The 14,982-nt window shown below is 52.2% G+C and overlaps 1 protein-coding gene across 1 annotated transcript in view; it reads left to right on the forward strand.

The window, feature by feature from the left end:
- Positions 1-14,213: 14,213 nt before the first annotated feature.
- The window catches only part of LIMS2 (LIM zinc finger domain containing 2), a 38,027-nt gene continuing 37,258 nt past the window's right edge, over positions 14,214-14,982 (forward strand). Inside the window, exon 1 of the mRNA XM_036254156.1 lies at positions 14,214-14,318. Coding sequence (XP_036110049.1) covers positions 14,308-14,318 — 11 coding nt within the window. The 5' untranslated portion in view covers positions 14,214-14,307. The remainder of the gene's footprint in view (positions 14,319-14,982) is intronic.

Raw genomic sequence — 14,982 nt, forward strand, 5'->3', positions numbered from 1 at the left:
CTATTTTTTTATATTTAAAAATGGATTTTGGCTTAAAAAGATTAGAAGACATGTTTCTCAATCTACAGTTGCACCATCTACACTTAAAGATGCTGAACATGATAAAACTGACCTATCCCAGAGTTTCCCAACTCGTGGAAGAGAAGAACCAACTCCATGGACCTGGGCAAAGCTACAGATTAGCAATGAAGCTATGACAGAAGCATCTGTCCCTCAGTTTTACGTATGCTGTCCACAATGAACTTGGAGCCCTGTGGTCTGGGAAAGCAATGGCAGTCCCCACACCTCTGTGTCTGGACGAGGACATCCCAGCCTTCATCTATTCTGAGATATTTCCCACCTCCAACCCTTATCCCTGTGGCCCTCTGTCCATGGGCTCTGTGAACCCTGGACTGCTTCCTCTTCTCTGAGATGTTCCTCATTGCTGGACAGTCTCCCTAGTGTGAGAGCCCAGGTAAACCATCTCCTTCCTTGTCTGTGCATTTTCTCTAAGAGTTTCATATAGGAGCGAAGCTTGTGTTTGGTTCCTGCTTACTCCGCCCATGGAGTGGGCCCTTCTGTTCCTGACTGGGGGTCTGGGACCAACAGTGACATAGTCCTGGGCCCGAGCTTCCTCCTGTGTCCACCAGGGCGCAGTGAGGACGCCAGCTTGATTCCTTTCCAGTGCTCACTCCATTTCTGGTGTTGGCTGCTTTCACCGACTGGCCACTTGGGTTTATAGACCTTGTCTCTGCTGGGTAGATGCTGCCAGGGAATCTTGTTACTTGTTCTTTTGTCCACATTGAGCTAAAATCAGTGAAGGTTTTACGCCCCCTGGGAAGAGAACAGCTCTTTGATGTGGACCATTGAGTTCTGCAGATCTACATTGACTGCCAGGGCTGACGTTTTAGAATCAGAGCTGCTACCTCTTGATCTCTGCATGTCGGTGCCTCTGTGGTTCAGAAAGACCTTCACTTTCATGGAGTACATATGAAGTTTCCCTGTCTCTGGATGGCATTGCCAAATTAGATGATAAAATGGCTTAATTAAAGGAGCTCTCTTATGATTGGTTTAGAGATCATGAGAACCTTGTACGAATGGAATACCCCTAAAATCCCCAAAGTTAAGGAGCTTAAACTTCTAATACTGTCAAAGGGCAAAAGAAAAACATGTTTTATAGAAATTGACTAAAAAATGTTTTAAAGATAAATTCTCACCATTTAAGCAAATGAAACTAGATTGATATTTATAAACTAGTTTAATGTTTTTGGTTTAATAAAAACAGCTGTGTTCTTTCTGAATGTTAAGTGTGATACAAGTTTGTGTTTTTATTCCATTTGGGTGTATTCTTTGTAGATCTATACAAGTTTAGTGATCAAATAACCTAGCCTTATATATATTAAATGTTTAAGATGATAAAACATGTATGTTTGTGTTGAACCAAACGAAGTCATTACTCTGACAAACTTTATCTCAACAGTAATTATGCTTCCTTTTTGTTTCAGTCTTCACCTGAGGATATTTTTACATTAATATTCAGATAGAGCTGGAGGGAGAAAGGGAGAGAGAGAGAGAGAGAAACATCAATGTGAGAGAGAGACCGTTTGGTTGCCTCCCATTTGACCCTGACTATGGCTGGGGAGGAACTGCAACCAAGGAACATGCCCTTGACTGGAATCGAACGCATGAATCCTTGGTTTGCAGGCCGACGCTCTAACCACTTAGCAACCCAGCCAGGGCTCCATGAAGATTCTTGGTCACCCAAGAATACCGGAGATTCAGGGTGGAGGAGCAAGTGCCCTTTTTCTTCATAGCTAAAGGAGTTCATTATCTCATCTAACTCAGCAAATATTTTTTTCAGATTCTCTGTAAGCAATTCCAATTGAAAAGCTAAAATTAAAAGCTGCTGCCATTGTCTCCTTTTCCTGAGTTATCTCAACACTCATCTTTTATTGCCACCTCCAGGATTTTCCAGTACAGCTCAAAAGAAGTCAGGACCTGCTACCTGAAGCTGGAGGTCCAGGATTCCAAGAGAAAACTCACCCAAGTTCACCCGATGTGAAGGGAGCAGTCAGCGGGACACAGTGGGTTCCTGCTGGTGCTTAGTGCTAGGTCCAGATCCACAGGGCGGTCCTGAGTGGGCTTCTTTGTAATCCTGCTGGCTATGCTAAGTAAGTGTCAATGAGAACATGTACACCTATGCAACCTTTTCTTTTTCTTTATTGATACTAGAGAGAGAGAGGAAGGGAGAGGGACAGAGAGACAGAAACATCGATGAGAGAGAACATCGATTGGCTGCCTTCTGCATGCCCCCCTCACTGGGGATCGGGCCCACAACCTGGGCATGTGCCCTGACTGGGGTGCATGGATCAGGGCTCTTGGTGCATGGGTCAAGGCTCAACCACTGAGCCACACCGGCCAGGCACCTATTCAGCCTTTGAATATTTATTTAGAATTCCATTTTGATTTATGTGTAGTATGTTTTGTGTATCTTTGTATAGATTTTTTACATGTGACTCTAAAAAGTCATATCTACATAACTTAGGCACAGTCTCCCCATGTCAATACTCTATCATTTTGTGATAATGTTACAGGTCCCGGAGCTCCTCTCCATTGTTTCAGTCCACCTCTCTATGTTCAGTGTGGGTCATTTCTGTTCTTCCAGTTTGGCTGGGGAAAACAGGTGTTGTTCTTGGCCTTGTGTGAGTGTCAGGCACTGCTCCCTCGCGCTCTCTAAGGAGCAATGTGCTTACATGTTTGTGCTTATGAGTATGCATTTGAAGTCTTGAGGGGGACCTCTGAAGGTCTTTGGAGTTCTGTGTGTAGCCTTCTCCTTTCAAGTATCCAGTTCCACAAAATCTAGCTGCCTTGGTCTTCCTGGACTTTCAGCTTCATCACTTTAATTCAGGGAGTGTGTTCAGCCCCACCTGGAGTCCTCTCTGGGCCAAGGCTGGGATAAACAGTCCACTTTACTGTCTTTATGGATCTTTGTTGTCTGATGTTCAGTATCTTGAAAACAATCATCTCATATATTGTTGTTTCATATGTTTTGTCTGGCTCCTGCTACTTCCTCTTAGTTGGATACAGATGTCTCAGCATTATTTTTTTTCTGTTTTGGAAAATGTTTGTTTATTTATTTATTTATTTTTTAAATTATTTTTTTAATCCTCACCCGAGGACATTTTTTTCCATTTTTTGTTCAGAGAGAGTGGGAGGGAGGGAGGGAGGGAGGGGGAGAGAGAGAGAGAGAGAGAGAGAGAAACAACGATGAGAGAGAGCATCGATTAGTCGCCTCCTGCTTGACCCCCACTGGGGATCAGGCCCACAACCTGGGCATGTGCCCTGACCGGAAATCGAATCAGCGACCTCTTGGTGCATGGGTTGACACTCAACCACTGAGCCACGCTGGCCAGACTCAAATCACTTTTTAAAATGCTGCATTTGTGTAGTTACTAGAAAGAGTAGTGACAACATTATTATATTTATCCTTCAGGTATTTCCACCTGTAGTACACCTCCCAGCGAAGCAAACTGAGCAGCGTGTCAGCCCGAAAGTTCACAAATCCATTACTGGACTTCAGCGGGGGCGGAGTCCCATGGCTGGCCCACGGCCGCATGAGGCCCTTGAAATCAATCCCACTGACATCACAGCCTCGCCAAAGGAGCCCGACCCAATACCACAGGCTGATTTCTAAGCCGATATTTTTGTGTGACCCATGAGTGATGTTAGAAATACCCAAATGGCCCTTGGCAGAAAAAAGGTTCCCCACCCCTGAACAATTAAATTAGAAATCTGATCAGGGCAGAAAGAAACAGGGAAAACATATAGAGCTGCTCAGGAGCCAACCTCCTCTGGAGCGACTGGGCCCACCCTGGTTATTTCGAAGCCAGAACCCTGCGTGTTTAACTGGCACCAATGTTAGGGGAAAATATCCGAAGGAAAATTCAACTGTTGTAAGAGACGTTACCTTAACATTCCATATTTGTATTTCCAGCATTTCTCCAAAGAAATGTATCCATTTTCCCATCTTTAGTGTCCGGAAGGCCTTGGATTTAAATGTGTGGTCACACGACTCACTCCGTGAGGTAGAGCTGATCCAGTTTTACGACTAGACACGAGTTTGACTGGAATGTCTGAATAGTTTGTTCTTGCGGAAGAAGGAGGTGACAGGGAACCGATTGCCCTGTTGTGTTCGCTGTCGATGTCGCACCCACAGCGGCCAGCACTTCTCACAGATGCTCTGCACGGCCTTCGCCGTTTCACGTTCTCTTCACTCAGGGCTGAGCTGACAGTTCTTCATCGCTGCGGTTCACCCAGATGGACAGTCAGGTCCGCAGGGATGGATCCAGGATTTCTGCGTTTATTTACAAATAGCGTGGAAATGAATTCTAGTTGAATCTACATGATTACATCCCCTGGCTGAAAACATATTACATGTTGTAAGCATGGCAATACTTAATACAGTAGCTATTCTGAAAGGTTTTCATGTCGTGATCACATTTGTCATCCCTGAAACTGAATTCATGCACATTGGAGATGACTAGCAATGGTTGCTCACTTTACAGCTGAAGGCTACATTTAACTGCTTCAGAAACATCTTCAAAGTAAAGTTAAAGCTTGTCTTTGATTGGCATGGTGCATACTTTTGTTGGTGTTCATACTTATAATGAAGATTGACACAGAAAAAACCCTTCTAATTTACAAGATTTAAAAAATCAGTTTAAGCCCAGCCCATGTGGCTCAGTGGCTGAGTGTCGACCCTGCACCAAGGAGTTGCCAGTTCAATTCCCGGCCAGGACACATACCCAGGTTGTGGGCCCGATCCCCAGTGGGGGACGTGTTCTCTCACATCGATGTTTCTATTTCTCTCCCTCTCTCTCTAAAGTCAATTTAAAAAATTACAAAATAATAAATTTAAGATCCTTAGGGAAAGTGTCTGTTGTGAAGAATAAAAAAAATGCTGCGAAATTAATTTAACGGGAAAAGGGACTTGGGACTGTCATGTATGGGTTCGTCAGGCTGTCAGTCCTGCGTGGGCTGTAATCCCACTTCCAGTTTCATTCACGTAAACTAGTATTTGTCGCTGATAAGAAGATGAAGTCCAGCACATAAGTGATGATGCAGATGATGCAGAATTCCTTCAGCACGAAGTATGGAATGTAGGCCTTCCGGCAGAAGGCGCTGCCACAGACGCCTGCAGGGTGTCCGGGGATGGGAGCCGCCCTGCATGGCTGTCATGCCGTGTAGTAATCGCAGGATATAGATCATGAATCCGAAGGCTCTGGTGGGCTGGTTTAATGCACCATCCTTTCCAAAAACGGTGCCCCCAAGACCAAATCCTTGACCCCTTTTGGACCTGCTCCCTCCAGGCTCCAGAGTGGGGGAGGCAGCTTGAAAGACACCAGAGGCAAACAGGAAGAACTGAGTTGTTTGGCATCTGTAGGGGGAAGAGCTGGTGGAGGTCTTGTTCATTTGGTGAGCCCTTCCCCCATGGGGCTAGGAGAGGGTGCTACATTCGGACTCCAGCCACCGGGCTCACACTGTTGGCCCCGCCCTGGTGGTTCCCTGAGGCCCTGCCCCACCAGACTATGTATTTTTTTTTACATTTATTTATTTATTTATTTATTTATATCCTCACCCGAGGACATTTTTCCATTTTTTGTTCAGATAGAGTGGGAGGGAGACAGAGGAAGAGAGAAAGAGAGAGAAACATCGATGTGAAAGGGACACATCGAGCGGCTGCCACCCGCACGACCCAACCAGAGCCGGGGACAAACTGCAACCGAGGTACGGCCCTTAGCAGGAACCAAACCCGGGTCTCTCTGGACCGCAGGCCAATGCTCTAACTGCTGAGCCAAACCGACCAGGGCTCTGTTTTTATTTTTATTTTTTGTTGTTTTATCCTCACTCGAGGACACTGTTGCATTTCAGATACAGTGGGAGGGAGAGAGGGAGGAAGAGACAGAAACATCGATGTGAGAGAGACACATCAAGTGGCTGCCACCCACACAACCCCAGCTGTGGTGGGGACAAACTGCAACCGAGGCACGTGCCTTTATCGGGAACTGAACCCGGGACTCTGGCCACCACTGAGCAAAACCAGCCAGGGTAGAGACTCTGTTTTTAAAACAATGCTTTCATTTCTTCAAATGATAGATGCCTTAGGTATAAATAAACTTTTTAAATGCGTACAGAGTCACCTCAGGAGTAGATATGTTGCCTGTCATGTCTGAGGCACTCCGAGCAGGAGGGTGACGCAGGCCATGCTTAGCAGGTGTCGTGTGAGTACAGTACTCACCCAAAGTGCTTAAAACAATGTCACTTAAATGTCTGTTGAGCTCCGAGGACAGCCTTGTTCTCGACCCCCTGGATGGAGCAGTGAACCAAGTGAGGGAGTTTGTCCTGGGGAGTCTCCTCTGTCGTGTTCCAGCACAAAGGCAGGTCATTCAAGTGTGGCGGCTACTGCTGGTTCCAACAAGGACCAGGTGCCTCGTCTCTGCTGGCTCCCACGATGGATAAAAGTAAATAGCTTCAACAGCGAGGAACTGAAGAACTGACTGAAGAACTAAAACCACTTATTCTCATTCTAGTGTTCACAGAGTGCAGGAATGTGGGTCCCTCTCCCAAGTAGTGCCAATCTGGGGGGACCTTCACGGGAAGATGCCCAGAGTCACGCAGCTGGGCGGCCCTGCTCAGTGCTGGACAGTGTGAAGACACAGACGGTGGAACCGCAAATACGGAAGGTCCCCGTGGTCCCCTCCTCACTGCGCAAGGGTAATACTGGGCTGGAGTGTTGTCAGCATCCATCTTTGGCGGTGAAACTCCAGGCGATTTTTCTTCATTTTATTTCGGGGTGGCTCCCACTATTGTGAAAAAAAATTTTTTTAATCCTTACTCAAGGATATTTTTCCACTTCTCAGATAGAGCGGGAGGCAGAGAGAGAGAAACATTGATGTGAAATAGACACATTGACTGGCTGCCACCCGCAGGACCCCAGCCAGGGCCAGGGACTGAACCCCAACCAAGATACATGCCCTTGACTGGAATCAAACCTGCAACTCTGGTCCACAGGCCGACGCTCTAACCACTTAGCAAACCGGCCAGGGCCCACTATTATGAAATTTTTATAGAAGATGATAACGTAATTAATTTAAAATAACATAAATAGTCCTGAGACGGTTCTTCTTTCAGGGAAAACAGTTACTGGCCAGAAGGTGTCCTAGTAACTGTTCTTGGGTTCTCCCAAGTAGCTGAGGGTTTCTCTTCTCACCGTGGGGCTGAGTTTGGGTATGTGTGCATGCTGTAAATATCAGTGTCCCCGGGGGCCCTGAACGCGGGGTCCAGTAAATGCTCATTTTGGCCGCTGCCCCTGTGGGAGGGCAGCCGTAGCCCCTGGGCCTGCAGGGGGAGGGGCTTTCCGTGGCTCTTCCAGCTCCCAGGAAGGCTGGCTTTTTCTTCCTGGTCTTCCTCTGTCCTCTCCTGACCCCATGGTACCTCTGGTTCTGCCCTGCAGCTCCTCCCAGCCTCCTGCTCAGGGAGAGATGAGACTGCAATGCCTGGGCATCCCTTGGTGGCTGGACACTCTCAGCTGCTGCCCAGCCCTTCTCCAAGTGGCCGTGCCAAGCGGGCTAGCTGCTATTTCCCCCAGAGAAGTTGCTGGAAAGGAAGAGCAGAAGGAGGCGGAGTGGTGACCGAGCCCTGGAAGTAGAGACACTGCACTGGGCCTGAGTGGTGCCCTGTCCCTGGTTCTCCCCCGCGCCCCTGCCCTCAGTGATCATGCCGAAGTTGCTGATGCTGGGTGGTCTGCTGTCCTGGTTCAGCCTCACACACCCTGAGTCAGCTGGCACGAGGGCAGTGGAGACCCACCGTGGCTGGATGCCCGGCCTTCTGCTGGTGAGGCCACATCCAGAAAGGTTGGGCTGGGGGTGGGGCCAGCTGATCTTTATTTTGGATAGAGGTGGGAGATGTGCTGATGGGAAGGTTGTGGGTTGGTTGTCCTAATGGAAAACAGGAAGTGAAATGAGCCTCACACAGGAGGAATAGTGCGAGCACCCTGTGGGCGAAGGACTCTGGTCACCGGACACAAGCGGTTTCTTGGTGGAAGTCAAGGCCAGGATGCTCCGAGGCACACACACGGGCACCCTGAACGCCTGCTGGGGACTGCCCTCGCCCGGCTTGTTCCGAGGCTGCTCTTGTCCCAAGCCTGTGCGTTGAGTCCAGCTGTCCCAGAGCCATGGTCAGAGAGAAATGGCACTTTCCGCTTCCAAGTCCAAGGCCAGCAGTCCTTGATGAGAAAGTAGAGCCATGAGCTGGGAAGCCCCCGGGGCCCAGCTCTGCCCCTGAGCAAACCAGACTCTCAAGAAGGGGCCTTGCTCTCCACAGACTGTAAGAGTCTCTGGGTCTCCTGCCCGCTGTTCCTCAAGTGTGAGACTACCGAGCTCCAGGGCGTGCCGCCGCCTGTGCTGCTGGCCGCGGGTGGCGCCCAAGGTTCATGAGGCAGGCTCACGTTTTAAAATAAAAAATGTATGCCCAGCCAACATGGCTCAGTAGCTGAGCGTCGACCCCTGCACCAAGGGGCCGCTGGTTCTATTCCCGGTCAGGGCACATGCCCAGGTTGTGGGCCTGACCCCCAGTGGGGGCGTGCAGGGGGCAGCCAGTTGATGTTCTCTCTCATCAGTGTTTCCATCTCCCTCTCCTTCTCCCTTCCTCTCTCTCTCTAATATCAATAAAGGAAAAAAAAATGTGTACAAACAGCAAACGCTTTCCTATCTGTGGCGTGCAGAGGTGGTGTAGTGCCCACTATTCATGCCCGGGAAGCTGGGCTGGAGAGGCTCCAACACTCTGGGCCCCGCTTCTCCTTCAGGTCATCTAGGTGCTTCCTGCCTGCCAGTGACCCTCAGAGGCTACTTCTGGGGTAACCCTGAGCCTCAGAGGAGCCGCTAATTAGGGTTACAGGTTACTGCTTGACATGGCCCAGCATTCGACTGGCCCCCAAGCCCCATGAGGGAAATGCCTACACCAGCTGCAAGGGAGAGGACCTTCGGGCAGAACGGCCACCAGGTGCCCTCAGGTCGCAGGCCATCAATGCACAGGTGTGACACTGGTCCTCCTGCGGGGCCATCAGAGACCCTGAGACTCCCACAGGGCTGCGAGACCCCTCCATGCCCCCTGGCTAGTGGCTGGAGGGGACAGTGAAAGTTGGGGGCAGCTAGGAGAGCCCCTGTGGAGGGGTGCTCAGGGTAGCAGGCCCTGGGCTTAGGGAGATCCCCACCTCCTTTCCAAGACACCTCCAGGGTCACCTACGGAAACCTGGTTCACAGCTTGACCTCTGATACCTCAGAGCCTCTCTGTCGGCTCTGAGTCATCCCGTTAAGTGGTAGTCAAGCCTCACTCAGTCGTCAGCTGTTTGTCACGGTTGGTCAGCTGTTTGTCACGGCCTCCCCAGCTACTCCTGACTCTCTGCCTCCCTCAGGGAGAGATTTCTCGGAGCAGTTGTGGTGCCCTTGTCTCCTCCCTCCCTCCCTCCGGGCACCCCACTCCAGGGTGTGGCGTTTGCATGGAGCAGAGTGGGCATTGCAGGCCCCGCACCTCTCCAGCAGGACTCGGTCCTCAGTTCTGTGGGCTGCTGCTGACACTGAGCCCAGTCCCTCCCCAGTCTTCTGCACCACCTCCGCTTGCAAACTGGGAGCAAGGGGGCCCTTCCGGGCTTCTGTGACACTCGGCCTCCCTCCTTTTCACCTCCCAGGCTGCCATCCCTCACTGCTTCTCTGACCTGACACCTAGGAGGGTTCCTGGCTCTGCACAGACACCCTCAGTGACCTCATGAACCCAAGGGTTGAGATTCTATCTGCTCTCCACCTTCCACATCTGTGCAGACTTCTTTCCTGAGCTCCAGGTGCATGGCACCCACTTCCCAGTGGCCATCTCACCTGGGTATGCAATGGGCTCCAGGACACCTCACCTGGTCCATGGTGGCACCCCGCGGGAAAGCATGGCCTCTGGACTCTGCAGTCACCCCACACTCGCTATCAATGCTCCAGTCAGACTCTCAGCAGAGAGAATTTAATTTTACCAGGGTACTCAGATGCCCACTGTAGGGTTGGGAGTTTGGTACATGAACAAAATGTAACCTTGAGGCATGCATTCTCTCAGCCTGGCCAGCCAAGGATCAAAGTATACACGAGACTAGATAAGGTATGTATGTTGGGCTGGAAAGCCACCCTGACCTGAAAGTATCAATCAAATTATACATGAAAAGGGCTGGAACACCACCCTGAATGTGCAGTATACAAGAGACTAGATAAGGTATGCATGATGAGCTGGACTGCTGCCTTGAGAACACCCAAAGGGTTTATCACCCAAGCATGAATGTATTTGTTATGTATCTCCGCTGAAAATAGCGAGAGACGGCAGACACAGGAAGTATACTGGCTTGGCTGTAAAATCAGCAGAGACGTGATCTCAAGGACTTAATTACTTAAATCACCATGTAACCTAGGGAACCACTTTGCAAATAAATTGGGCTGCATCCAGAGATCTGAAGCATTTGCTCCCTTGTGATGCTCCCCCTCACTCCAAGCAGCGTCTGCTTATAGTTCATTGTGTTGTGATGACCCCTGCAGACCAAGAGAGTTGGCACCCACCACTTTGAGTCTCCCGTTACTAAGGTGTTATATTGTACTACAGTTTGTCCCTTTATCCACCTGTCAACCCATCTTACTTTTAAAAACATCTCCGCAGTAAGTTACAGACATCACGGCACGTGTATCATCAACTAGAGTTCAATATTTGTTGAGTGTTTTTTCTTTTGAGGCAACATTTACAGGCACTGACACATATGAGCTTTAGCCATAAACACTGAGTTTTGATAATGCCTGTGTGGCTCAAACCCCACTGAGACACAGACTATAACTGTCATCTCTGAAGTTCCCTCATAGCCCTGCCCTGCTCCGCCAGAGCAGCACCGGCCTGCACTCTCCACCAGTCTTCCTGGCCCAGAGCTCTGCACAAGTGAGGAGCACACTTTTCTGGGTAAGGCTTTTACTTGAGGCATGTTTGTGCGACACCTATGTGAATGTCAGAGCACCCTATCCATGCTCAGTGATGCCCACTCTGCCAAGGGTGGAGACACACTCCATGGTGAGTGCTCGCCAGGACCCCTCTGACTTCCCTGCCCACCTCCCTGTTCTTCTTCCTGGTCCGGCTGCTCTCCGCTCTGTCCCTCAGGTCTTCAGTCCAGTGTCACCCTTCAGAAGCCTTCTGTTCCTCCACTCTGTCCTTTTCATTTCTTTTCCTTTTAATGCTCAGCTGAGGATAGTTTTCTATTTATCTTCAGATAGAGAGGGAGAGGAGCAGAGAGAGAGAGGGAGAGGAGCAGAGAGAGAGAGGGAGAGGAGCAGAGAGAGAGAGGGAGAGAGAGAGAGAGAGAGAGATATTAATGTGATAGAGCCACATCGACTGGTTGTCTCCCGCACGACCTGACCAGGGCCAGGAACAAACCGAAACTGAGGTACATGCCCTTGACCAGAATCGAACCCAACACTCATAGATCCACAGGCCAACGCTCTAACCACTGAGCAAAACTGGCCAGGGCCACTCTGTCCTTTTCTTTACAGTACTTGTCCCTGTCTAAAAACCATGTTCATGTATTTGTCCACGAGTATAGTATTTGTCCTCTGAGCCTGGTGAGGCAGTGGTCCCTGCCTGCTTCTCACTACTGCACCCCCAGGCCCTCCAGCATGAACACTCTTGAATGAATGGGTGATGGGGAGTGGCTGTGACCCACTGCCAGGTGACTGCTAGCTCTGTCTGCACGCCTGACCCACCTCTGGCTGCACAGCGGAGGCTGGCTGTGGCTCCAGGGAGCCTCGTATGTCCAGTGGGGCTGAGGGATGCCACAGCTGCCCCCCAGCACTCTCCGAGTGTGCCTGTGGCTCAGGAATAAGGCAGGCTGGGTTGCTGGGTGGGCAGCAGGGATTCCGCTGTAGCCACAGCAACCATACAGTGGGAGGCTCAGGCAGAGCTGGGGTCCCCTCAAGGGAGGGAGCAGGCCCTTGTGTGTCCTGCCTTCTACACAGGACCCCAATATTCAATTAACCATCTGGCAGGGCCGTTACTTCTGGAGCACGGCCACCAGCATGCCTATGCACCAACAGCTGTGGAAAAGCATCTCTCTCTAAACAGGCAGACGAACCAAGAAGTCATTCCTGTTCTATGCTTCATCCACCATCAAGTCACAGTTATCAGAATCAGCTACGACACAACTGCAAATTCCACTAATGTCAAGACACCAGCTACGTAGGAACCTGTGCCTTTCCCAAACTTATTTCTGCCGACTCAACTTTCCGAACTGCATGGTCAGTCTTTTTTATTTTTTTATCCTCACCCGAGGACATTTTTTTTCGTTTTGTTTTGTTCAGACAGAGTGGGAAGGAGAGAAAGGAAGAGAGAGAGGAAAACATCAATGTGAAAGGGACACATCGAGTGGCTGCCACCCGCACGACCAACCAGGGCTGGGGACAAACTGCAACCGAGGTACATGCCCTTAGCGAGACCCAAACTTGGGTCTCTCTGGACCGCAGGCCAACGCTCCAACCGCTGAGCCAAACCGGCCAGGGCCTCCGTCAGTCTTTATATGTGGGTTGCTACTTTACATGGTCATTTCTAGAGAGTTTTTGTCTGTTGCCAGGACTGGAAGTCACCTGTTCGGTCAGCATGTCGGCTGTCCAGCCCACAGTGCGCTGCTGGGACTGCTTCCAGTCCGGGCTACAAATACTGCCTTAATTAGAGAGACGGTTTTGTTTTGTTTGCTTAACAGCTTTCTCAGAATAGATTCCTTAAATGGTTTTATATGAATTCCCAGATCACGTGACTGGCTGTCAGGAGCTCATCATGGAAAGGTGGTCGCCTTAAACAAGAGGCCTTTCGAAGTGAGACACAGACAGTGCGCAAAGCACTGCTTCGGGCAGAGGCCCCTGGGCGGACAGGGGTTCGCGCGGGCGGGGATGGCTCCCTCCGGCTGCAGAGGCTCACCGGCCAGGCCGTCCCAAGCAGTTTCAGCGTCAGCCTGGCGGGCATCTGCTCTCCCGTTATTTTCTCATGGAGGGTTCGGGTTACACTGTTAGGCCCAGTCCACAGGTTTTGTCCTGTGTTCAATATTCCAAAGGTTTGACAAAAAAGGCACTTACTTTGGGATGGCAACTCCCGGCTCCATTTTAAAGGAATCCTGTTCATATTATTGTTTACAAAGGACATAGTTCTCCCCCTCCCCGGGGGCTTGTTTTTTCATCATAAAAGCTTTTTTTTTTAAGGGGAGGAGCGTGCTCACCTTAGCTGACAGGGCTACTTCCCTGGAGGGCACTGACCTGGTACCTAAGTATGCAGAGACCGGCTCAGGACCCGAAGGGACGCCAGGGCCCTTGGCCTGGGGAGGGGTGACTGGGAGAGAGTCAGTGCCCGAAACAAGTCTGAGGAGTACGGCTTCTAGGTGCCGTCCTGCTCGAGCGGCCGTCCGGGGCTGGAGGTCACGGGAGCAGCCCTCAGCGCCGCCCCCCTACCCCGGTCCCCTCCCCCCCCAAGGGCAGCGGAAGGGAGCGCCGGGCGGGGCGTCCCCGCGGGAACTTGTTTACTCGAACTCGCTCCCTGTAAAAGGAAAGCTATGCCGGGAATTCGGGGTTGCTCGCCCAGCTCGGATGGGAGGACGTGACCCGCACGCCCCGGGCAAAGCTGGGCTTCCCAGAGCCGGGGCTGCGCGGACCCTCCGCCCCACTTCACGCCCTCCCGCCCCCCTGCAGTGAGCCGCCCAACCCCCTGCAGTGGGCTGTCCCCCCCCTCGCACTCCCCCCCTTCCCCGCAGTGGGCTGTTCCCCTCCACGCCGCCCCCCGCCCCCCGCCCCCCCTCAGTGAGCTGTTCTCCCCCGCACCCCCCCCCCCGCAGTGAGCTGTCTCCCTCTACACCGTCCCCCCCGCACCCCCTCAGTGATCTGTCCCCCCTGCACTTCCCGCAGTGGGCTGTCCCCCCCCTTCATGAGCCGCACCTTTGCCCTGCACCCCCTACAGTAAACCGCGTCGACCCGTCTCCCCCACCCGCCGTGGTGGGGTGGGCTCCCCCGCTCTGCATGCCCCTTACTCCCCGCTGTGGGCGGCCCCCCTGCTCCCCCCTCAGTGGGCTGTCCCCGCCTAACCCCCCCCCCCCCCGCACTCCAGGCCGTGGGCGGCCCCCCTCCGCCCCCCACGCCACGCCCGGCCGGTTGCACTGCAGCCGCGGGCGTTGTCTCTCAGCCGCCAGGACCCGCGGGCGGTCGGGGGACCCGGCTCCGGTGCTGCACCATGACGGGAAGGTAACCGGCCACGCGCCCCGAGGGAGTGCGTGTGTGGGGGCGGGACGGACCCCTGCGGGCCGGACCTGCAGCATAGGTCCCCGGCCCGGGAGCGCGGCGGCAGGTGCAGCCCAGGCCCGGCCCGCCGCCTCCCTGTGCGGGGTGGAGCCCTATCCTCACCGACGGGGGACAGGCCCCGAGGGACCAGGGCACTAGCCAGGGTCTCACACCACCTAAAGGACACCCAGCTTCCCTGAGCCCCAGCCCGCCCTGTGATCCTGGGTGAGCCTCCTCTCCGGGTCTTCTGCCTCCTCTTCTGTAAGTGTGTGGGGGAAGAGGTGCTGAAAATGTTAACAATGGTGAAGGGTCTGTGCCCCCGCTTCCTGCACGGCGGGTAGGGCAGGGCCTCCCCGGGCCTGGGCAGCCCATTCTCAGGCCCTGGTTGCCATTTCCCGATGAGGTCACTGACCAGCAGAGGCTGAGTGACTCCATCACACGTCCACCAGTGCCTGGTCAGGGCTGGCCTCCGCGGTCCTTTCTGGAACACGGCCAGGTTCAGGTGCATGACTCAAGCCGTGGCAGGAGGATGCTCTTCTTCACGACCCTTTGACTTGGGGCCCATGGATGGAGGACACCCTGCAACTGTGCTAGGAAATGCGGCTTGGGGAGGTAGTTCCCAGCAATG

Source organism: Molossus molossus, unplaced genomic scaffold (genome assembly GCF_014108415.1).
Source record: "Molossus molossus isolate mMolMol1 unplaced genomic scaffold, mMolMol1.p scaffold_m16_p_11, whole genome shotgun sequence".
NCBI classification, from domain to species: domain Eukaryota; kingdom Metazoa; phylum Chordata; class Mammalia; order Chiroptera; family Molossidae; genus Molossus; species Molossus molossus.